Raw genomic sequence first — 24,714 nt, 5'->3', positions numbered from 1 at the left:
AGTTTCAGAGATTTTTGTAGTTCGTTCCAGTCAATGGCAGCAGAGAACTGGAAGGAGAAGCGGCCAAAGAAAGAATTGGTTTTGGGGGTGACCAGAGAGATATACCTGCTGGAACCCGTGCTACAGGTGGGGTTTGTTGCGAAATGGTTCAACTTTGGAAATCTGTTTGTTGACTTGGCTTTAGAAGACCTCAGAAAGGCAGGGTAGGATAGATATAGGATAGATACAGGCTTCTAATGTTAACATGCATGAAACCAAGACTATTACGGTTACAGAAGTCATCAAAAGAGAGCGCCTCGGGAATAGGAGTGGAGCTAGGCACTGCAGGGCCTGGATTCACCTCTATATCACCAGAGGAACAGAGGAGGAGTAGGTTAAGGGTATGGCTAAAAGCTATGAGAATTGGTTGTTTAGAACGTCCGGAACAGAGACTAAAAGGAGGTTTCTGGGGGCGATTAAAATAGCTTCATGGTATAATGTACAGACAAAGGTATGGTAGGATGTGAATACAGTGGAGGTAAACCTAGGTATTGAGTGATGATGAGAGAGATATTGTCTCTAGAAACATCATTGAAACCTGGTGATGTCATAGCATGTGTGGGTGGTGGAACTAATAGGTTGGATAAGGTAAAATGAGCAGGGCTAGAGGCTCGACAGTGAAATAAGCCAATAAACACTAACCAGAACAGCAATGGACAAGGCATATTGACATTAAGGAGAGGCATGCTTAGTCGAGTGATCATAAGGGTCCAGTTAGTAGTGAGGTTGGTTGGGGTAATGGCGATTCAGACAGCTAGCCGGGCCATCGGTAGCAAGCTAGTGTTGGACGGTGTTCTGTTTTTAGCCACTTCGTGCGTTTCCGTTAGTAGATTAGTGGGGTTCCGTGTGGTAGAAGGGATCAATCCAATTGGCCAAATTGATAGTTATAGTGACCCAAGAAAAATTGTCAGAAAATGTTCAGATAGCAGCCGATTAAGACAGCTAATGATTAGTGGGCCGCAGATGGCCGTTCAGGTAACGTCGTGATGGAGGAGCCAGTTGGATAACTCCCTCGTGCAGATAACTTCAGTCATACACTTAACCATTTGAGGGCTGTAATTGACATACAGTAACCTTCTTATATATATAAAATCACTTGAAAGACTAATCTCAATATTTTTGACCAATCAATTCAAGATCATGTTATTTGAACTGTTCTGACAAATGGTAGCTGTCATTCTGCTTCATTGTATTTGCCTCGGTAGCTAACGTTAGCTAAGTACATACTTGGACCAAGTAGGCCAACAGTCGATAAATACAGCGAGGGACGTATAATTAGCTACTGTTGTCTTGCCTGCCTACAACCAATGTTACCTGTACAATCTTTGGTTTAGCGCCTGAATTTAAAATTCTGTCACTTGCTCCACAAAATATTGAATGCGCATTTCCCCCAAATGTGACAGTATGTACTAGCTGGTGACCTTTTCCGGCGAAATGTCACAAGCATAATATAATACGTTTTCGCAATTTAAACCCACACACAAAAATGAAAATGTTAACTTTATTTTAGCTTCCCCTCATTTCATTAGTTGGTGTTTTTACTGACCATTTTGGGACCCACACAATCCCTGACCATATTCACACCAGATAGCCCACTTACAACACACACAGCATTTATTCAGGGCCCGTTTGGGACCCATGTTGTATCCCACATGAGTTTGCCTGTTTGTGACCCAAATGGTTAACCCGATTGTGTCCCAGTCGTTATTCCAGAACAAATAACACCAGTTTGCCTGTAAAATGATTCGGGGCCCATTTTCTTCCCCCAACTAACGTACATGGGTTTGTCCATGTCTGCCCCAAAGGTTAACCCATCCGGGTACCAGCTAAGATAACCATTAAGAGACCTTGCCCAGTTGAAACCCATGAAGTCCATATAAAACCCAGGTGGGGCCCACCTGGACATGTTGGCTGGGTATTATATAAATATTTGCGCATGAAAGCGTTTCCACCGCCATTTCTCGCTTAATACATTTTACAGACACAAAAAGATCCCACCTTGTATAGCGTATTTTGTTTACTCAAACATTTGGAAAGTTTACAGACAAACGTTCTGTTTCCATCAGGCCTGTTAATATTTTTTGTTGCTGACATTTACTTTACTCGCATAAAATGGTTGAATGGAAACCTGATTCCTGAAATCAAAATACAGGTTTTGGGTCTGTTTGAATGGTATCTCTGGCTTTTTGCAGGTAAATTCATTAACACTTCCATTGTTAAACAGCCCCCATGGTTGAACAACAGCCTCCTGCCCCCACAACTCCCAATTTGCCAGTTACCAAATTGATATGTAATACAAGGGGTATACATGCAAGAAAGTGGTAAATAAGGGTCTGTTTCAAGGGGGGTCGTATAAACATTGCCTATAAACATTTTACTGGTAATATACCACATCTTCTTTCTGAAATGGATATTAGTGACTGTTTTCAGGAATAGTGTCTCTGACTAGATGCCGCTAGAAAGATAACATAAATACTATTTGCATATTGGTAGTCAGCCCCCTCAACCTTTCAAAGCAGATGAAAGATGGCTGCCAGAGGATGCATGTCAACTATATCCTCTATATTAATTTGTTTTTATTACAATGATTAACTTGACTGATGATCAAAACTATATTGCGTATTTTATACATTGATACATTTATTTCATTGATTAGGTCATTAATGACTATCTGACTATATTAAATTGAGTCTTTGTTAGCTGTGAGACTGCTGATATCCAGTCCTTCAGTCTGTTAATTAGACTGATGTTGTAAAAAATTATACCAGGTTAAACCTAACTAACTCTCTGAGAAACAATGCACCTGGCTGGCAGCTATTCCACCTGCTACCATTGGTAAAGTGGGAGGAGCTATACGGGCTCATTTTAATGGCCAAAATTGAGTAAATGGAACGTGGTCCAACGTGGTTTCCATGTGTTTGATAAATTCCATTCCAGCCATTACAATGAGCCTGTCCTCCTATAGCTCCACCCACCAGCCACCACTGGCTAGTGATTTATCGTGGATGCTTATCTGCCTCTGTGGCTACCTGACCCTGTCTGTTTCACCTTGTTGGCCTTTCGTTGACCTGTATGTTGGTCCTGACCCTGTCTGTTTCACCTTGTTGACCTGTATGATAACACTAGGGGCTCACTGACCTCCATGCAACAATGCCTGTTAGAGCTAATTAAACCTATATCGAATAGTAGGAAATTCACTCGTTTTTTTTCTTTCTAGTAGGCCTAGTTATATTATTAACGGAGCCGGACAGATGGTCACACATACACAGAATTGCTGAACTGATTGTAAAAGTGGTCTTCTGTTTACATTTCATATGGAAGTAAACTTGGAGTCACGCAGTGATATGGTGTGTGGTCCTCCCACTACAATTTGGGAAACCATGCAGTTTATTAGGCTACAGATGAAATAAATTGATCAACTTCACAGGGTGGTGAAAGTGCACAGTGTTGAGTATGATGTGCCTTTCCAATAAATATTCAGTCTTATTCTTGTGACATGATGCTTGGCTGCCATTTGACAAATAATCTCATCTAGACTAGCCAGCTGTAGGCTAGAGAGCACATGCCAAGACCAGAGTAGGAACATCTGCTATTTAAAGCAAAGTTTGACAAAACTATCCGTAGAGTTCAAAATGTGATAAACACATTGAACGTTAGGTTTTGATGTACCAAATAAAAATCAAAGGGCAAAAGTACATTGTGTGCATTTTCTTTGCGGATTTTAGAAAATGTGCATGAAAATCTGTCGCCAATTGGATGGAAACCTAGCTAGTGAAGCAAGTAGATGGACTCAAAAAACATCATCCCAGTTGGCATAGCTGGACAAGAAAGTAAAAAAGATGGTGACAGCCAAAGTGTGCATTGCTGTGGTGATTCAGTAAACAAACCGTGCAAATCAACATCCGGTAGAAAACAACACAATGGCAGGCGGCAGAAATTGAAATATTTGAACTCTGGCGGCAAGTCCGTCTACCATGGCAGCTGACGGCATTCACCGCCAGGCTCAACGGCATTTACCATTGTGCTCTCATTGAAAGCAATGACATCCGGTTGCCGTCTACCATGTAAACGCAGTTTAGTTGAGTAAATACTGTAATGACCTGGATAGATCATGAAGGAACAACTGTCCAGACAGAATATTGAGTTTACGAATTGACGGTTTATTAACCTAACTCCACACAGGCTACTGTTTGGCCGTAGCCCACACCAAATACATGAAGAATACACGTATAAAACAACTGACCATTTCTTGTGAAGACCAGGTGTAAGCGAGAGAACAATGGCTAAACATGGCCTTAAACTTGATGCTCCACTCCCTGCCAAACCCCAAAGATGTGAAACGGGGGAAACAGTCTGTGGCAGGGAGCTGCCCCTCTGGTGACCAGGGGATGAAGGCAGGGACATCGGGGACAAGGATGAGGTAATGGGGAATACAGTTTGGGGCTAAGGGGAGGGAGACTGTGGCACCTGGGGGTGGGTGCCTGAGGAATATCATTGCCAGAGAGGGGAATACTGGGGGTCCCTGGGGTTTGGGAAGAAGGGGCCCTCTGTATGCTAACCTGTCCCGGTGCAGTGCCACCTTTCTCCCGGTACACAATCTCCCCTACCCAGACCAGGTCCCCAGCCACAAAGTGCCTTCCCTGTGTGTACACGTCATAGTTCCTCTTCTGCCTTAGACCTGCATTCCCCAGCTGCCCTCTAGTGACAGTGTGGACTGTCTCCAGGCAGTCCTGGAGTCTCCGGGCCCGGGGGAACAGGAGGGCTATCCAGAGTTTGACCAAACGTCATCTCTGCAGGGGTGCGGAGCACTCTACTCAGCATGAGGAGGGTAGGAGTGCAGGAGGTGGAGTCATGAGTCTCTGCTGCTTTAACTGTTGGAGTGAAGGGTTTGTTGGGTTGCGTGAATGTGACATTGGGGGGGGGCGGCATGGTGTCTGCCAGCCCTCCCTGGAAGCTCAGTGTTCCCCCATTTTAGGTCTAACTGGCAGCCTGTGCTCCTAAAAAAGTCCAACCCCAGGATACAAAGGCCCTGCACAGCCGCTACCCACACAGGATGACGTACAGACCTGCCCCCTACTATCAGTCATTGTTCCCTTCCCTTTCATGGGTGCCAGCTCACCTGTGACTGTGCGGAGCTGCACAGTTGTGGGCTCAAACGGAGTCCAACCTGGCACAATATCTGGCCTCACCAGGGTTACTGTGGACCAAGTGTCCACCAGGGCAGAGCAGGGCTCCCCTCTACAGTGACATAACAAAAAACCCAACTCAGTTGAAGCCCCAGCCCACACTAGCTCCCTCTCCAAAGCCATCTCCAAGGCTATCTGCTATGACTCCGGAAGAGCCAGCTGGGTCTGTATGCGCAGCTCCGTAGGGGAGAGCGTCTGTATGAACTGGTCCCGTACTAGCTCGCTCTGCACGGATGGGGGCAGGTGAGCATATGCCCGCCGAGAGAAGCTCTCAATATCATTAGCTAGCACCCGTAGAGGCTCTCCAGGCTGCCTGCGTCTATTACTCAGTTCGAAGCGCAGTAGCCCGGGCTGAACACACTGTCCATAGCGCCTCCTCAGTGCTCCAACTAAAGCACCATAATCATGTCTGTCCTCGGGGCCAATCAATATCAAACAGGCCAGATCATCATCCGTGAGGCACAAAGCCACCTGCAGTGCCCTTTCTTCATTCGACCACCCCCTAAAATGAGCTAACAGCATGAAACTGAGCATGAAAAGCTTCCCAATCCGCCTTACTGGAGTACCTTGGGTTCTTAACAGATACGGACGCAATCGGGGACTGGGCGCTGCCATGTTTGTTACCATCCTGAGCCATAGATTCCTCGTCCCGCAGCGTCACCCTTTTGGTCCACGCGAAGAACAGTCAACGAAGCACTCATGTCCGCTTCAGCCGCCATCATTCTAGCGGTCACCCTCAAGGGGCCTCTCCTCGACCAGATCCTCCGACGTCCATGCACATGCACCTCCTTGGCCATAATCGTCCCCTACCTTCACTTTCGGATTCCCTCGAAGCATTTTCAACCCCCGTTCTCAAGTACGTTACCTAGCCACATTAGTCAGCTAGCTGGCTAAGTTTTACCCTCCCCCGAACGAACACAGCTCTCTGTGCGGGTCGCTACAATACTTTAACACTTATTTTTCTTAACTGCATTGTTGGTTAAGGGCTTGTAAGTAAGCATTTCACTAAGGTCTACACCTGTTTTATTCGGCGCATGTGACAAATACAATTTGATTTGATTCACTATCGTAGGTTGGTGACTGTCCTCAGATTGTATCTAAAGGTGTGTTCAATTGGATGAGGCACGTGAAACGTTGCATATAGAAATGCATTGTGTAGAACAGACAGTTTTCTTCATGACTAGAAGCAGGGCGCAGAAGGAATATTGTCGGCTATATTACGTTTCTACCTGCAGGTTTCTGAAACGTTGCACAACGTTGAACAATGGCCTGGTGTCATATGTCACAGCAAGGCCATAAGTGCAGCCCGCTGAGTCTTTCCCCTGTGGCCCCTCCCCATACCTGCCAGACAAGAATGGAATGGGACAGGTAGGAAGGAGCACGTTGCTGTTAACTCGCTCCTCACTGTCTCTTAAACAACACTGGGCTGTGTAAGGACACAAAACAGCTGCTTCTGATGTTATCGGACTTCTGTTGAAGTTGCTCCTGTTCATTAATGGAAAAGTGGAGAATGCCTGTATTCTGTTGGTTTAACATGTTGTAATGGGTTTGATATTTGGTTTTTCAGGAACCGGAGATGGAGGAATTAACGATATTCGAGCAGCATACTATAACACTCGGCAAAGTAAGTGTCTCTTGTTGTTTGGTCGGTCAGTGTTTTGATGTTATACTTTCACCTGAAACTAAACAAATTTTACAGTCACTTGCATCAAGGTACAATGAAAGAAATAGCCTACTGAACCACTTTAGTTAGAATGGACTTCAAAACTATCTGTTTCAGTGGCGAACTGCAGGAAATAAGAGTAACAAAGACATGCCCTGCTCCCTGTTACTCTAGGTACGGGTCAGGTGACACACTTCAGTGCTGATGGAATGTGCTCACTCTCTCTTTCTCCCCTCTTTATCACCCTCCCTCTCTCTTGTTGGCAGGATTCCAAGATGGGGTTTGGCTTTGCGATATCAGGAGGCAGAGACCAGCCGAACCCGGACTCAGGGGACACAGCCGTGATAGTTTCAGATGTGGTACGGAACGGACCCGCTATGGGACGGCTGTTGTAAGTCACCTACACACCATACACCTTTACCCTTCAGGCTAGCCAGTAGAGCTTACAGCTGCACTAGGGTTAGACAGACTTCCTGACACTGCAGAGCCAGCTCGAAATATGGCTTGGAAAACCTACCTCAATCCAGGGATGAGAAATGCATTGTACTCTGAATTGTTCCATTATCCCAAATGTTACACCAAGATTGGGGACGAAAAGGGGAAAAACCTGCCCTTTTCTTCCTCATGCTAGCTAGCAGTAGCCATTATGGAATTGCGTTGAACAACAAAGGAGCTGATTGGCTGATACTCCCATAACATAAAACAATACAAGTGACTCAAATGTATATAGCATCCACATTAATGGTTGCATCCTCATTAATGTAGTGGTTAGAAAACAATATTTTCTTATTTACAGTAAAAGATACTCCAAAATGACACATTATTTACCATGTATTTCTATGGGCACAAAATATTCTGAAATGGAGCAAGCAAATTTGCAGTCACACAAGCTTGATGTAGTTATTGCGTGCAATGAATATGGGACCAAATACCTTTTACAACTTTAATACAGAAGTGAATTTGTCCCAAAATTGGGGGGAGACGCTATGTACAAAGTGCTGTAATTTCTAAACGGTTCACCCAATATCGATGGGTGAACCGTGTTGAGTACAGAGCCAAAACAACAAAACATGTGTCACTGTCCCAATACTTGTGGAGCTCACTGTATATAACACACACACACTTAAAATCGCATGTGCTTGATTACCTTGTTCTACATCTCGTCCCTTTCCAAAAGCGTCAGAGATCAGATCGTCATGGTCAATGGCGTGTCAATGGAGAATGTCTACTCTACCTTCACCATCCAGAACCTCAAGTCATGTGGCAAAACAGCCAACATAGTGAGTACTGGCAAACTTTATCTTCTGTTTAGATGAGTTATTCTTGACATCCCCAGGTTATGGATGTGAGATCATGATTTCAGTACACCAGAAAGTGTTCAGCTGTGTTACTGACTCTCCCTCTCACAGACAGTGAAGCGTCCTCGTAAGATCCAGCTCCCCGCCAGCACCAGACCCTCGCGTGCTGCCTCCTACTCCAACCTGCTGGACCAGGACCCCCCACAGAGGCCCCGACGCTACTCCGATGGTAGTGACCAGGCCCACAAAGTTGACCGCACCGCCCTCAACCGCAACGGAACCGCTCATGCCCTGCCGCTAAGTTCAGGGTACAAACGGCTCCCACAGCAGGCCTTCCCAGACAAGCCAATCAAAGCCACCCTGCTGAAGAAGAAACTCGCAGACGGTAAGGAGAAATAACAGAAGAGAGGATTTGCATCGTGTTTATTATGGCACGCCGTAGCAAAAGGTTTCAAAACATCATCGCAGGTCTGACATAGTGCAAGCCTTGCATTCACCCGTCTATATCAATTTTATGTTGCCTTCCTGTTTCAGAGTATGGACTGAAGTTGGGAAGCCAGATCTTCATCAAACACATGACTGAGACGGGGCTGGCTGCCAAGGAGGGCACTCTGCAGGAGGGAGACCTCATTCTCAAGGTAAGAGAAAGCAGGCTGTTATGATATCTCATCACAAAACATTTGGTTTGCACATAGATTTGATTCTTTACTGGGACCATAAACCAAATACTTTTGGTATTCTAACGGTGTCTTTTTTTCAATATTTGTTATTGTATGAAGCCAAGGAGATTTCTGCATTGTGTGACCACATAATTTTTCTACTTCCTGTTCAGATCAATGGGATGACCACAGAGAACCTGTCCCTTCTGGAGACCAAGCACCTGGTGGAGAAGTCCCGGGGAAAGCTGACCATGATGGTCCTGCGAGACGACCGCAAGTTCCTGGTCAGCATCCCAGAAGTGCAGGACAGTGCCCCCAACAGCGAGGAAGACCACCGCAGCAACAGCAGCTCTGAACTGGAGGGTGAGGGAGAGAGGGTGGAAGTAATGTATTAGGGAGAGAATGTAGCATCAGCACTGCACCTCATGACTGAAGGGGGGCCGGGAGGGAGGGACGGTGGAAGGAGGGGGAGAAAGGGGGAGGAGGAAAGTGATTGATGTGAAATGTGATGTCAGAAGCAGCTCCTGAACAGCTAGCTGATCCAGTATGTGGTTTTAATGTCTTTCCTCGGTTGTCCTCAGACATTTCAGACCTGGATACAGACATCCCCACTCCCAGAGACAGAGTGTCACGCTCTGCAACTAGAGAACGACGCACACGCAGGTTACCTCACCTGAAACATGCTTATTTCACCTATTCTGATCTTATTGAGATGTCTGTACTTAATCCAACATTTTCATATAGGAACGGTTCACACATTTTGAATGTTATGTTGTTTTCGTGCATCTCGAGTGACGTTCTATCGATTACCTGGGTCATTTCATGTTTTTATGTGTATCTGAGTTACTGTTGTTCAAGCCGGCAGAAATCCGTCCGGTATGACGTAGCACTGTGAGAGTCTCCCTCACTACAATGGAAGTTTTACATCGCGAAAACGTCTATCATACAAGTCATATTTTAATACTGGCTGATGTCATACCTCGGGAGGAGATCTTCTCTCGAATGAGCCATTGATCATATTTTTGCGATATTCCTACCTCAAAATTATTTATTTAACAGAGGGTCTTGCAAATTTTTCCTATTGCTCTGCCTCTTTAGTCCAAGGTGCATTGCATGGTGCTGTTGCCAGAGAGGAATCCAATGACTGAAGGAACGTTTAACGCCCCAACCAGCAGACTGTCGACCAATCGCATTCACATTGTCATGCTGGATCATGTGGTTGCTAAGCTAATCCTCACACAATCCCTTCTCAACGTTTGTGTATATGTTGAGACACGTGCCTATTTTCCTCACATGTAATGTCGCGATTCCAAAGCAATACTATATTACAGATGGCAGGTTGATTATCTCACATTTCAGAAAAGATTAACGTGTTGAAAATACCAAATAGTTTGCATAGTCAACTTGCACACAGCTCTGACACACACACTTACCCCAACCCCATGCCACCAGGGGTCTTTTCAGTCCCCAAATTCAAGAAAGCATACGTGATTATATAGAGCCCTTATTGCATGGAACTCCTTTCCAATTTCTATTGCTCAGATGAACAGCAAACCTGGTTTCAAAAAACCGAATGGTTTGTGTGTGTGTATTGATATGTAGGTTACATGTACTACATTGACGTAGCATGGGCAACGTTTCCCATCTCCTCAAAAGACTCCATTCTGTGAGGCACATTGATCTGCAGGTTGAACATGGTGAGATTGTAGACTCCTAAATTGATAGCTGTGAAATTGCCTAAACAATCTGCACTAACTAGTAACTTTACATGCTGATATTGTGTAGCCATGTTAGCTTGCTAGGTAGTCAGTTACCTAGCCAATCAGCCCATAGAGGGAGCGTTGCATTGTGGATTTTGTAGTCTACTGCAACAGATTTCCACCACGATTTTCCATGTTGCTACCAACCTTATTGTAATGCCAAAAATGACATTTGTTCACCAAAAAATATTGTTCTCACATATTACTGTTATTTAACACTGTTAATTAAAGGGTGGATTTTTCCTTTAAGTGACAAGTCAACTTTTGACCTATGTATGACAAGGCATTCTGTCTCTCTGGCTTGTTGCAGAAGAGCTGATCCTCCTCTAGTAGTTAAGTCACGTGATCCGTCCCCGGTGCGGTCGACACTGTCCCGGCCTGTTGCTAAAGCCTACCCCTCTCACCGAGGTGAGTCCAGTCATAAGCATTGGTCCATCCCACTCATGTGTATCCTGTCATATTGACCTGACCTGTGTATTTCAATCCAGCCCTCTCAGAGTCTGAGTCTGACCGTAGTGCATCACCCACTCCTGTCAGGAAGGACAGCCCAGACCACGCCAACAAATATAGGTGGGTTCACCTCAAACCTCAAATTAGACACATTTGGTTTGATATTATCTGTCTTAGTGTGTTTCATTGGGGGTATTTCTCTCTTGCTGTAGAACTCTTTCAGGGCTGTCCACCCTCCCCAACCCCAAAGCCTCACCTGCCGTCTTTGACTGGGTCGCCCCACGTTCCTCCCGTCCCACCTCCTCCACCTTGAGACCTCGCAAAGGTAAACACCGCACGGGCTATAGGGAAATCTCATCAAATGATACTGAGTGGATCATGATAATAACATGTTCTCTCCCTCCCCCTCACTCTCCTTCACTGTCTCTCTCCTCTTTCACGGTCTCTTGCTCTCCTTCACTCTGTCTGTCTGTGTAGTGGTGTCAGAGTCGGACTCGGACCACAGTGCCTCCCCACCCCCCAGAAGAGGAGAGAGTTCCCGAGTCATAGAAGACCACTCCAGATACAGAGTGCTCCCTAACCTGCCCCACCCTAGGACACTGAGAGCCTCCCCCATCACCATTCGTCAGGATCCTCCTCGACGGGTCTCCTCTCCTGTCAAAGCCCCACTCCCAGGTCAGCACCTCAAGTTCCACAACAGGAACACCTTGACAGAACATTGTAAGTGCATTGAAACGAGGTAGAAACGGCCACATAATTAGAGCATTACCCCTGTTCTCTCCCCAGACTCTGAATCTGAGTCAGACAGCAGCTCCGGGCCCGCCCACAGCCAGGACTCCCGGAGCAGATACAGGTACCGATGAGGCCCACCCCTACCATCCTACCCCCTCCCAAGTCCCAGCAGGAGCCCCTGGACTGGGGCACTGGGCAGCTGATGCATGCCACCCACCTCCTCCTTCAGCTCTTGTGCTATTATGAATATACTGTTAAGTTGTCATGAATTATTATATTTTTGGTCTGTTGGCCTTGATTGACGATTACGTTGTACCCCATAATACATGTTGTTCTTGTGCCTACTGTGAGGTTCTGTTTAACAATCAAATAAAAGTGACTTCCAATGAGCACTTCTCTACTGTACATGTGGTTGAATCTGGTCAAAAAGCAATCAGCAGTATGATCAAAGCAACATGGAGATCGCCTCTTACCTGACTTAATGATAGCCTCTTACCTGACTTAATGATAGCCTCTTACCTGACTTAATGATGGCCTCTTACCTGACTTAATGATGGCCTCTTACCTGACTTAATGATTGCCTCTTACCTGACTTAATGATGGCCTCTTACCTGACTTAATGATAGCCTCTTACCTGACTTAATGATGGCCTCTTACCTGACTTAATGATGGCCTCTTACCTGACTTAATGATGGCCTCTTACCTGACTTAATGATGGCCTCTTACCTGACTTAATGATTGCCTCTTACCTGACTTAATGATTGCCTCTTACCTGACTTAATCTTAAAATGCATTTGACACTGTTACATGGATGGGTTAGCATTCATGGCATGAATAACAGACTGAGGTACTCTTTTTGAATTTAACGCAACAATGATGCTAAATTGTCCATATGCTCATGACGTGATTAGCCATGTGAGACAGCTCCCCCAGAGGCCCTAAGGTGAATATCACTCTTCTCATCCTCATCATTATCTATTTTAGCCACGGGTCCCCCTTTCCACATGTAACTGAGTTCTGTTGTCTTCCTCCCTCACTCCAACCTCCCTCTTCTCTTCCAGAGCCACTCCCTTGGTAGCCATGTTTCCCCAGGTGGAGCCCCCCAAGTGGAAAGCCCCCAGTGTCACAAGGAGCAATCCTGCTAAAGGTGTGTGCGTATTGACTTAACTGTATATGTAACTTATTATTATTATTATTATTATTGCTCGTGTGGTCTGTTTTGTACTTTGTTTAGCTATGTGGTATTGTTTGTGTCGAACTGCTTTGCTTTATCTTGGCCAGGTTGCAGTTGTAAATGAGAACATGTTCTCAACTAGCCTACCTGGTTTTAAATAAAGGTGAAATACAAAAATGTGTGTTTCCATGTCCCAAGGGAACTCAGGATCCGAGTCGGAGGCAAGTTATGCATCCGTGCCTCGACGGGAGTCTACAGACAGTGGAGGCTCCATCTCCAGGGTATCCAAGAACAGATTCAGGTCAGGCTGACAGACACACAACAACTCTTCTATAACATTGGCACACAAACACGTTTAGTCAAAACGGTTTCAATACTGACTGCTTCAGTGCACTAGATTCTCTGAAGATAAAGCCAGGACACTAGACTGGTTAGTCTACTTATACAAGGAACTGGGTGAACATTTGAAACAACATTGACAAATGCCTTCAGAAAGTATTCACACCCCTTGACATTTTCCACATTTTGTTGTGTTACAACCTGAATTTGAAATGGATTCAAATAAAATAAAATTGTCACTGGCCTGACATGTCTTGAGTCAATAACTATTCAACCCCTTTTGTTATAGCAAGTCGAAATAAGTTCAGGAGTTTAAATGTGCTTAACAAGTCGCATAAGTTGCATGGACTCACTTTGTGTCCAATAATGGCGTTTAACTAACAGTTTTCGAATGACTACCTCATCTCTGTACCCCACACATAGACTTATCTGTACGTTCCCTCAGACGAGCAGTGAAATTCAAACACCGATTCAACCACAAAGACCAGGGAAGACCCCAGTATCATCTTCTGCACATCTACCATTCCAGTGTTTAATTGCTATGTTGTAATTACTTCGCCACCATGGCCTATTTATTTCCTTATACCTCCCTTGTCCTACCTAATTTGCACACACTGTATATATACTTTTTCTACTGTACTATTGACTGTATGTTTGTTTATTCCATGTGTAGCTCTGTTGTATGTGTCGAACTGCTTTGCTTTATCTTGGCCAGATCGCAGTTGTAAATGAGAACTTGTTCTCAACTAGCCTACCTGGTGAAATAAAACAAAGGGAGATTTGTCAATGCATTGCAAATTAGGACAACTATTGGCAGATATTGAATATCCCTTTTGAGCTTGGTGAAGTTATTAATTACACTTTGGATGGTGTATCAATACACCCAGTGACTACAAAAGATGCCGGTGTCCTTCCTAACTCAGTTGCCGGAGAGGAAGGAAACCGCTCAGGGATTTCACCACGAGGGCAATGGTGACTTTAAAACAGTTAGAGTTTAAAGACTGATAGAACTGAGGATGGACCAACGACATTGTAGTTAGTCCACAAAACTAACTTAATTGACAGAGTGAAAAGAAGGAAGCCTGTACAGAATAAAGATATTCTAAAACATGCATCCTGTTTGCAACAAGGCAGTAAAGTAATACTGCAAAAAATATGGCAAAGCAATTCACTATTTGTCCTGAATAGAGTGTTGTATTTGATTTGCCCCAAACATAACACACTGCTGTTCCACTCTCCATATTTTCAAGCATAGTGGTGGCGGCATCATGTTATGGGTATTCTTGTAAATCGTTAATGACTGGGGAGATTTTCAGGGAAAAAAAGACACTGGGAGATGATTTCACCTTTCATCAGGACAATAACCTTAAACACAAGGCTGAAATCTAGTGGCGGAGTTACATTTTTGAATTATATCTGTGTGAAAATCTATGGCAAGACTTTTTATTTTTATTTTTTTGTAACAATTTTCACCCATATTAAGAGACACAACAACAACAACAGAGACAAAGCACACAGAAAAAAACAAGATAAACAGCACCCACTTACACACATCTCTATATATATATATATATATACACACACACCATTTTCCTCTTCCCGCTCGGTGCTTCTCTCACCCCATCACCATCATTGCGTCTCTCAATACACACATTTTAAACAAACTTACAAACAGAAATGATGATGTTGTAAAGCCTCCTTTTACCCACAGAAGTAACATGCCTACTAGGGAGACCTAACAGTAAAGAAACTGGGTCCAATTCTAGATCAACTCCTAGGATCTTTTCAATTTCTTGCAGAACACCAGACCAGTATCTTTGTATTTTGGTACATGACCATAAACAATGTGTTAGGGTGCCTGTATCAGTTTTGCATTTAAGACACTGAGGGGAAGAGGAAGTGGGGCTAAAAGCATGTCTGTGATTTAGGGATATATGCAATCTGTGTATTATTCTTAATTGGATTGCTCTAGTACGGTTACATATGCAAAAACAATATCTATATCTCCAAATGTCCTCCCACATCTCTTCGTCAATAGTAACAGACAATTCTTTCTCCCACACTTGTTTCTGTTGACAGCAGAAAAGGACCTTAAAGTATCTCAAAACAGACTTACAGACATTTTCCTTTGTGGGGAAAAAAAAGCATTCTTTCAATGACAGACACATCAGGGTTACCAATTTAAGGTGGTGCTCTTCAGAATATAATGTCTTACTTGTAGGAAGTTGAAAAAGTCCTGCTTTGGGAGTCAATATTTCTCGACCATCTGCTCAAATGACAACAATCTTATCAGCAAATAAGTCATTTAGCCTGCGTATGCCCTTATTAAGCCATTAATTAAAGCCAGCATCCAGCAATCCTGGACTGAAATCTGGGTTGTTAAGAATTGGGGTAAGAGCAGAGGTTAGTTTGGACCTTCCCAGGAAGCGTTGAACTGACCTCCATACTTTGAGTGTGTTAAGTGTAACGGGATTATTGCAGTGACCTTCTACAGACTTGAAACTTCTGAAAAATAAAAGATCCTGTAAGGGGTATTTTGAAAGAGAAGTCTCAATGTCTAACCAAATAGAGGAGTCATCATTTGTGATCCAGTCATAAATATAACAAAGGTGGGCACACCATTGATAGAACCTGATATTGGGCAGGTCCAAGCTATGGCAAGACTTGAAAATGGTTGTCTAGCAATGATCATCCAATTTGACAGAGCTTGAAGAATTCTGAAAAGAATACATGGGTAAATATTGAGAGCTCTAATCAATTTTGAATTCCGGCTGTAATGCAAGAAAATGTGGAATAAGTCAAGGAGTATAAAAATATATATATATATATATATATATATATAAGTCAGAGGTCAGCAATGGGCCAAAACTGTCCAAGTGGTTTTTTAAAAAATTTTGGGGTGCACAAGTTATTAGTAAAATGAATTGACAAGAATTTGGTTAAATGTGATCGTGTCTCAATGTAGTTAGAGTATGACTTTTTTTTTTTTTTTTTTTTTTTTTTATGTAAAAAGCTCTTTTTGGTCTTACATAGCCTAATGGTTAGAAAGGTTGCAAGATCGAATCCCCGAGCTGACAAGGTAAACTGTCGCTCTGCCCCTGAACAAGGCAGTTAACCCACTGTTCCTAGTGTAACGGATGTGAAACGCTAGCTTAGTTAGCGGGGGTCGCGCTAAATAGTGTTTCACTCGGTGACGTCACTTGCTCTGAGACCTTGAAGTAGTAGTCCGCGGCCTTTGTGGAGCGATGGGTAACGATGCTTCGAGGGTGGCTGTTGATGTGTGCAGAGGGTCCCTGGTTCGCGCCCGGGTATGGGCGAGGGACGGTCTAAAGTTATACTGTTACACTAGGCGGTCATTGAAAATAAGAATTTGTTAAATTTGCTGGGTACACTTATTTTTAAAGAATTATGTCCCGGCCCCCCGACCATCCGCTCAAACAAAAATCATCCCACGGCTGAATCTACTTGCCTACCCCTGAATATTTTTTTTTTTTTTACATGTAACCTTTTACTTAATGAGGCAAGTCGGTTAAAAACAAATTCTTATTGACAATGACTTCCTACCTGGGAACAGTGGGTTTAACTGCCTTGTTCAGGGGCAGAACGACAGATTTTTACCTTGTCAACTCGGGGACTCAAGTAGTTGATACAGTAAGGGCATTATATTGAGTGTGATTCTCTCTCCCAGAGCTTTGCCTGAGATGAAGTCTTCTCCAGCTCCAGTAGTGAGACAGGACCCCCCTCGACAAGGCATGACCTCCTCCAGTCCAGTCTCAGGTCAGTGTCCCTCCTGTGAAAGATGAGCACCGTCTAAGAAGATGGAATTTTGGGGTTGGAAATCCTAAAGTCTGAACATGTACAGTGCCTTCAGAAAGAATTCATACCCCTTAACTTATTCCACATTTTGTTGTTACAGCCTAAATTCAAAATTGATTAGATTTGTTTTCCTCACACCCATCTCTAACACAGTACCTCATAATGACAAATGTGCTTCTACAGAGTATTAACAGAGTTGTGAATACTTATGTAAATTAGATATCTGTATTTCATGTTCAATAAATGTGAAATTATAAAAACATGTTTTCACTTTGTCGTTCTGGAGTATTGCGTGTAGAATAAGTCAAGGGGTATAAATACTTTCTGAAGGCACCATGTCAAATTTCAATCAATTTATTTATAAATGTATTCATAAAGTCCTTTCACATCAGTAATGTCACAATGTGTGATACAGCAAGCAATGCAGATGTAGAAGCATGGTGGTTAGGAAAAGCACCATAGAAAGACAGGAACCAAGGAAGAAACCTAGAGAGGAACCAGGCTCTGAGGGGTGGCCAGTCCTCTTCTGGCTCTGCCGGGTGGAGATTATAACAGAACATGGCCATTAAGGCCAGATATGTATCCTGATCCTCTGTTTGCCCTGTTCAGGTTCCTCTGATTCGGACCGTACACCCTCACCCCCTAGGAGGTCTGGGAGTACAGATGTGGAGAGCAACCACAGGTAAAACTCTAGTTTACAGTATCTTCTAGAAACCACTATAGACAACCAGGTAAAGAACAGTTTTAATTAACCACCATAAAAATAATGCTCTTCTGTGACAAAAGTCACTGTCACTATTCAAGTCAATTTGATCACAAGTGTGTGTGCTCCCACCTTCTCTGACCTCTAACTCAGTGTAGAAGCGTTATTGTGTAAATGTGAGTGAATGGTAATGCATCTCTTCTCTTGTAGTATTCCATACAGAGTCAATGGCGATGTCCGCACTGGGATATCAATGAAGAGCAACCCTCCAGTCTACTGTAAGTATCAGCTCTCCAATGTCCTCTTTTATAATGTAAACTCAGCAAAAAAAGAAACGTCCCTTTTTCAGGACCCTGTCTTTCAAAGATAATTAGTAAAAATCCCAATAACTTCACAGATCTTCATTGTAAAGGGTTAAAACACTGTTTCCCTGCTTGTTCAATGAACCATGAACAATTAATGAACATGCATCTGTGGAACGGTCGTTAAGACACTAACAGCTTACAGACGGTAGGCAATTAAGGTCACAGTTATGAAAACTTAGGACACTAAAGAGGCCTTTCTACTGACTCTGGAAAACACCAAAAGAAAGATGCCCAGGGTCCCTGCTCATCTGCGTGAACGTGCCTTAGGCATGCTGCAAGGAGGCATGAGGACTGCAGATGTGGCCAGGGCAATAAATTACAATGTCTGTACTATGAGACGCCTAAGAGCACTACAGGGAGACCGGACAAACAGCTGATCATCCTCGCAGTGGCAGACCACATGTAACATCTGCACAGGATCGGTACATCCGAACATCACACCTGCGGGACAGGTACATGATGGCAACAACTGCCCGAGTTACACCAGGAACGCACAATCCCTCCATCAGTACTCAGACTGTCCGCAATTGGCTGAGAGAGGCTGGACTGAGGGCTTGTAGGCCTGTTGTAAGGCAGGTCCTCACCAGACATCACTGGCAACAAACCCACCGTCACTGGACCAGACAGGTCAGGCAAAAAGTGCTCTTCACTGACGAGTCGCGGTTTTCTGTCTCACTAGGGGTGATGGTCAGATTCACATGTATCCTCAAAGGAATGAGTGTTACACTGAGGCATGTACTCTGGAGCGGGATTGATTTGGAAGTGGAGGGTCCGTCATGTTCTGGGGCGGTGTGTCATAGCATCATCGGACTGAGCTTGTTGTCATTGCAGGCAATCTCAAAGCTGTGTGTTACAGGGAAGACATCCTCCCTGATGTTGTACCCTTCCTGCAGGCTCACCCTGACATGACCCTCCAGCATGATAATGCCACCAGCCATACTGCTCGTTCTGTGCCTGATTTCCTGCAAGACAGGAATGTCCGTGTTCTGCCATGGCCAGCGAAGCGCCCGGATCTCAATCCCATTGAGCACGTCTGGGACCTGTTGGATCGGAGAGTGAGGGCTAGCGCCATTCCCCCCAGAAATGTCCGGGAACTTGCAGGTGCCTTGGTGGAAGAGTGGGGTAACGTCTCACAGCAAGAACTGGCAAATCTGGTGCAGTCCATGAGGAGATGCACTGCAGTACTTAATGCAGCTGGTGGCCACACCAGATACTGACTGTTACTTTCGATTTTGATCCCCCCTTTGTTCAGGGACACATTATTCAATTTCTGTTTGTCACATGTCTGTGAAACTTGTTCAGTTTGTCTTGTTGACTCTTATGTTCATACAAATATTTACACATGTTAAGTTTGCTGAAAATAAACACAGATGACAGTGAGAGGACGTTTCTTTTTTTGCTTAGTTTATTAGTAACTCTGGTTGGAGGTCTTAACTGTTATTTCCATTTCAGCCAAGACAGAGGAACCCCTCTACTCCCTGCCCCCAGACTCCATTCCTACACCTAGCTTGGGGTGAGTTGTATTTATACCCATATAGCCAACATTAAAGGCATACTGGCGATGAGGCCCTTTTATCTACTTCCCAGAGTCAGATGAACTCGTGGATACCATTTTTGTGTCTGTGTCCAGTATAAAGGAAGTTAGTGTTCGTTTTTCAAGTCAATGCTAACTAGCATTAATGCAATGACTGGAAGTCTATGGGTATCTACTAGCATGCTAACCGAAACAGATATAATATTTGACTAAAACAATATTTTTAAACCTTGCTTACATTTGTATTCGATCGCATTTCTTTATTATGCTTGGGAATACTTTGGAACAGGTTTCCAAAATGAGTTGGAGCTGATTTGCTAGTGTTTTTAGTCTCATGTCCAACAATGACAGACGTTTTGTTTTGCCACCAGTAGGGATACCCTGCTATAGTCTGTAGCATATAAGACTAGACAATGCTCCTTTTCATAAATTCTCATTTTGATGTTACTCCTTTTTTCAAAACTGTGTTTACTCTCTGTTGATACAGCTCAGATCTGAACACAGTGTCGTTTGTGAAGGAGGGGAGCGTTGGTCTGAGACTGGTGGGAGGCAACGATGTGGGCATCTTTGTGGATGGGGTTCAGCCCAACAGCCCCGCTCAGGAGCAGGGTTTGAAGGAGGGGGACCAGATCATGCAGGTGAAGACCCACTGATCACAGCAGTGGTCACCACCGGGACAGGGTGTGTAGGTTTTTGTTCTAGTCCAGCACGAACACAGCTGATTCAACTAAGATCTTGATTAGTTGATTGTTTTTTTTAAAAATGATGCTGTGCTGAAGTAAAAGCCTGCACACACTGTAGCTCTCTGGGACAAGTGTTGGTGACCACTGAAGTGCTGATCTACAGTATCTACACTACAGTATATGCAACACGTCTTTCACCACTCATGGGCTATGGTCTTGTTGTAGGTGAATGGGGTGGACTTTGGTTATTTCAACCGTGAGGAAGCTGCAATGTTCCTGATCAACATCAAGAGAGGGGAGCCGGTCAACATCCGTACTCAGAACAAGATGGACAGTGAGTATTACCCCAGAGACTGAAGCAGGTGCAGGGTGGAAGAATTGTGGTTGATTTCAGAGGACTTGTCAGTGTGACATTTTCTATATAATTACTTTGGTAATAACTCTACCCCAGTAATAAGGTACATACAAATTATTAAGTTATTCCTAAATGACTGAGTTATTCTTCCTCTCGTCAGTTTACAAGAAGATCCTGAAGTCCAACCTGGGGGACTCGTTCTACATCCGGACCCACTATGACAATGTGGCGGAGGGCGACATCGGCCTAGCCTTCACCAGGGGAGAGGTGTTCAGGGTGGTGGACACCATGCACAGGGGCAAGCTGGGAAAGTGGCTGGCTATACGCATGGGCAACGACCTGCATGAGCTGGACAAGGGCACCATCCCCAACCAGGTCAGGTGAGTTGAGACTAGAATGATTGGTTGTTTGGTTTATTCCTTTGTTGGTTGGTTGGGTTTGGATGTATAAAGATGCATATGGTTACAGAGCAACGTACTGCACTTATTTCCAATGTGTACACTTAAAGATACTGTCATTGGGGTTGCTTTTATTCCACATGGTATTTCCTCTCCGTCTCTCTCAGGGCCGAGACTCTGGCCAGAATGGAGCAGGCTCAGAGGGCCAGTGGAGAAGGGGATCGCCAGGTATCAGGGCCCAGGGTAGAGTTCTGGAAACTACGGGGGCTCAGAGGGGCCAAGAAGAACGTCCGCAGGACTCATGATGACCTGCTCCAACTTACCATCCAGGGCAAATTCCCAGCATACGAGAGAGTTCTGCTCAGAAAAGGTAGGGACAGTTTTATATATTGCATAATAGTTCACATAATAGTCAAACACTTTAAACGTTTGTGTACATTTTGTATTTTGAGTCAACACATGTACGCCTTTTGACCCATGTGGCTCTCCAGCTAATTTCAAACGGCCAATCGTCATCATGGGTCCTCTGAACGATGTGGCCATGGAGAAGCTGGCCAGAGAGATGCCTGATGAATATGAGGTGGCAGAGATGGCTCCTCGTAGTAGTGGCGCAGACACTACTTCCACGGTCATCAAGCTGGACACAGTACGAAGGATTGCAGAGAAGGTGATGAAACAAACTGGGATGTGACTTGTTTTGGTGTGAGACAGAGCAGACATACAACTGCTGTATGCTTGTTTTTACTCCAGTACCAGTATTGAAGAAAAATGGCCTGTGTGTTTCTTCACTCTGTTTCCAGAACAAGCACCCTCTGCTGGACATTACTCCTACTGCCGTGGAGCATCTGAACTACATCCAGTACCACCCCATGGTTCTGTTCCTGGACCCACACAGCAGGAAGGATGTCAAGGTCATGAGGCAGAGGATGTGCCCCAACTCCAACAAGAGCTCCAGACGCCTCTACACACAGGCCCTCAAGATGAGGAAGCACTGCAGCCACCTGTTCACAGGTTAACACACACACCTGTGTTATCAAAACACATACATGTTGTTTTTGCTCTTACATGGTTTATCTGTAAAAAAAATAATAATAATTAAAAACATGTCCCAAGTGGTTTCATTAAAAACTGTCTCATTCTTCCCATTGTTCCCAGCTTGTATTGATCTCCAGCCCAGCTCTAATGTGTGGTATGAGACTCTGAAAGACAAGATCAGACACCAGCAGGCCAAACCTGTCTGGGACTCAGAAGTCACGGTAACACAGACAGATCCCAGCTCACAGTAAAACTGGGAATTTGCTCTCACCAACTTACCTGGTGGTATAAAGATCAAAACAAGTGTGTGTGTGTGTGTGTGTGTGTGTGTGTGTGTGTGTGTGTGTTAGTTGGAGGGAGGCGGAGAGGAGGAGCTGGATGCATTGGACCGGACCCACTCGGACTACCTGAGTGCTGCCAGCGAACTGGAGGACACAGACGGAGAGGTCTACACTGATAATGAGGACCTGGAGGAACCATTTGATCCCAGCAATCAGCCCCGGATGTCCAGGCTCACCGCTCTGGCCCGGTCTTCGGAGCCTGCCTCTGAGTACCCCTCCCCCGAGTCCCTGAGAGAGGTTCAACCCCTGATGCATGTGTCTGAGCCCAGATCGACCCGTCGTCCATCTGACAGCCCTCCCCACGTTGACGTTGCTGATGAAATCCGACCCTATCATAGCTTCTCAGATTCGGACTTCAGGGCCATTGACCAGGCTGTTCCGACCACCCCCTCGGACACACCCCCTGACTTCATAGCCCCTGACCCCAGAGTCTCTGTGCTTGAGCCCCCATTGGCTGAACTGCTGCCAGAGAGCCCCCCAGCTGTCACACTGTCAGTCATAGAGAAGAAACTTCAACAGGTACTGGTGGGACTGTCACAGTTCAGCATAGCACAAACTCTTACAGATCCTCTAACTCGCAGTTTCCTTCCAAAGGCTAAAATACTCTGTTAACTTGGTCTCCAGTGATTTTGACTCATGACCTCTTTCCCTCTTTCAGACCCGTATGGCAGAATCTCAGGAGAGGAAAGCGTCTCCATTGTTCATTGTGTTAGTGAAGTAGACCAATATCTGATCATATTAATCTGTATGACAATGTTTGTTTCACACATGGTCATCAAAATGCCTGTCTATAAACCAACCTTAGCAATTGAGCAACTACTCCAAATTATTCTATCCAAGTTGAGTAAGACTGAACTAACAATTAGTAATGCCTCCTCTCTTCTATCTCCTGATAGGTTGGCTCACCACCAGGCTGTCCAAACGAGACGCACTCGGATCCGAGGCAGTGACAGCTCTGACAATGAAGAGACTGATGACATTGAGTGGGGTCCAGCTACAGAACTTTAGATTAGAGCACACCATTCCAGAACTAGAACTCTAGAGTGCACAGACAACGGCCGTGTTCGAGAGCATCAAAACCGTGATGTGACTGACTGATCTACAAATCATAATCAGTCGCTATTTATGATAAAGTTCAGTCATTCGGCAGTCGCCTGCACAAACAAGGCAATAGCCTCTTAAATGGGAGATGTGAAATGCTCTCAACTTCAACCTTCAAGGATCACTTGGTTTGTTTTGTCCTTCTGTTGGACCAACATCTTCTTTGGAGAGGTAAGTTGGAGGGCCAATGCTAGGGCTGCCTTCAGACATGGGAATTTAGGCAATGGCTTCCGCAGACCAGCGCTCACACCTTTCTTTATGTCTAATTCCAAGAGAGGAAGATGTTTCATTTAGCTGGAAATTCTAATAAAAAAAAATCAGTGTTTTTGTATTTCTACAACTTAAAAAAAAAAAAAAATGCAATTTTTAAAATCAAAACGATGGAGACGTTACCAACAACTTTGCTGTCAAGGATGTCATTTGAACAAAAAAAAACATTTTAAAGCTGGAATCCTAAATTAAAACAAGTGGTCATCCCACCTTTTGGGTAAAAACGAGTGCTATGTATGCAAGGACTGACCATTGATTATCTAAAAATATATATATATAGTTAACCATATTGAGGCTTTTCAGTGTTTTAGATTTACTTTGTCAACAAACCATGGAGTATAACAAGCTTATATTTTGGGTTCTGATTGGGTATGTGATATATGGCCAATTTACCACGGCTTAGGGCTGTTCTTATGCACAACGTGATGTGCCTGAATGGGAAATGCTCCAAAACAATTATGGACATTCAATTATGGACATTCACTGGATATATTGAAGCTCAATTTTCTATCCTGCTTCATTTCTGTTAAAATGACTGATTTTTGTAAAGATTTGGTTCATTAAAGATTACTGATATGGCAATGAATATCTGCCCTTGTCATTGTTTTTCATTTCTAGAACAGAATAGAAAATCATCACCTTGTCCACCCATAACTATTTGTAATGTAACATTCCTGTATTACAAATATCTTGATTGAATAATCCAACACGTTTCTGGATAATGGATGAATGCAACTCAGTTTAGCTGTGATGCATGATGACAATGGCAGCCCGAGCACATATTATATTAAAGGGATAGTTTAACCAATCTGT

The 24,714-nt window shown here is 44.3% G+C and overlaps 1 protein-coding gene across 6 annotated transcripts in view; it reads left to right on the top strand.

Moving 5' to 3' along the window:
* LOC112252225 (tight junction protein ZO-3) overlaps window positions 1-24,714 on the top strand; it is a 34,853-nt gene that overhangs the window by 8,421 nt on the left and 1,718 nt on the right. For 2 of the 6 annotated variants that reach the window (XR_002953816.2, XR_002953817.2), the window contains exons 2-29: window positions 6,793-6,849; window positions 7,155-7,279; window positions 8,066-8,168; window positions 8,298-8,571; window positions 8,721-8,824; window positions 9,019-9,208; window positions 9,427-9,508; window positions 10,916-11,013; window positions 11,094-11,175; window positions 11,268-11,380; window positions 11,533-11,730; window positions 11,842-11,908; window positions 12,849-12,934; window positions 13,160-13,262; window positions 16,989-17,077; window positions 17,726-17,798; window positions 18,030-18,097; window positions 19,637-19,697; window positions 20,206-20,356; window positions 20,627-20,735; window positions 20,917-21,136; window positions 21,322-21,524; window positions 21,646-21,821; window positions 21,955-22,165; window positions 22,310-22,410; window positions 22,540-23,049; window positions 23,189-23,238; window positions 23,427-23,802. Coding sequence is in view for 4 of the 6 variants with exons in the window: in XM_024423275.2 (XP_024279043.1) it covers window positions 6,585-6,593; window positions 6,793-6,849; window positions 7,155-7,279; window positions 8,066-8,168; window positions 8,298-8,571; window positions 8,721-8,824; window positions 9,019-9,208; window positions 9,427-9,508; window positions 10,916-11,013; window positions 11,094-11,175; window positions 11,268-11,380; window positions 11,533-11,730; window positions 11,842-11,908; window positions 12,849-12,934; window positions 13,160-13,262; window positions 16,989-17,077; window positions 17,726-17,798; window positions 18,030-18,097; window positions 19,637-19,697; window positions 20,206-20,356; window positions 20,627-20,735; window positions 20,917-21,136; window positions 21,322-21,524; window positions 21,646-21,821; window positions 21,955-22,165; window positions 22,310-22,410; window positions 22,540-23,049; window positions 23,189-23,238; window positions 23,427-23,538 (3,825 nt within the window). In the remaining 2 variants the exon portion in view is untranslated. The other 4 variants (XM_024423276.2, XM_024423272.2, XM_024423275.2 and 1 more) reach the window with 3 other exon arrangements.

The sequence above is a fragment of the Oncorhynchus tshawytscha genome, linkage group LG06 (assembly GCF_018296145.1).
Source record: "Oncorhynchus tshawytscha isolate Ot180627B linkage group LG06, Otsh_v2.0, whole genome shotgun sequence".
Taxonomy (NCBI): domain Eukaryota; kingdom Metazoa; phylum Chordata; class Actinopteri; order Salmoniformes; family Salmonidae; genus Oncorhynchus; species Oncorhynchus tshawytscha.
Note: the sequence above shows the minus strand (reverse complement) of the source record. Positions and strands in the feature narration are given on the sequence as shown.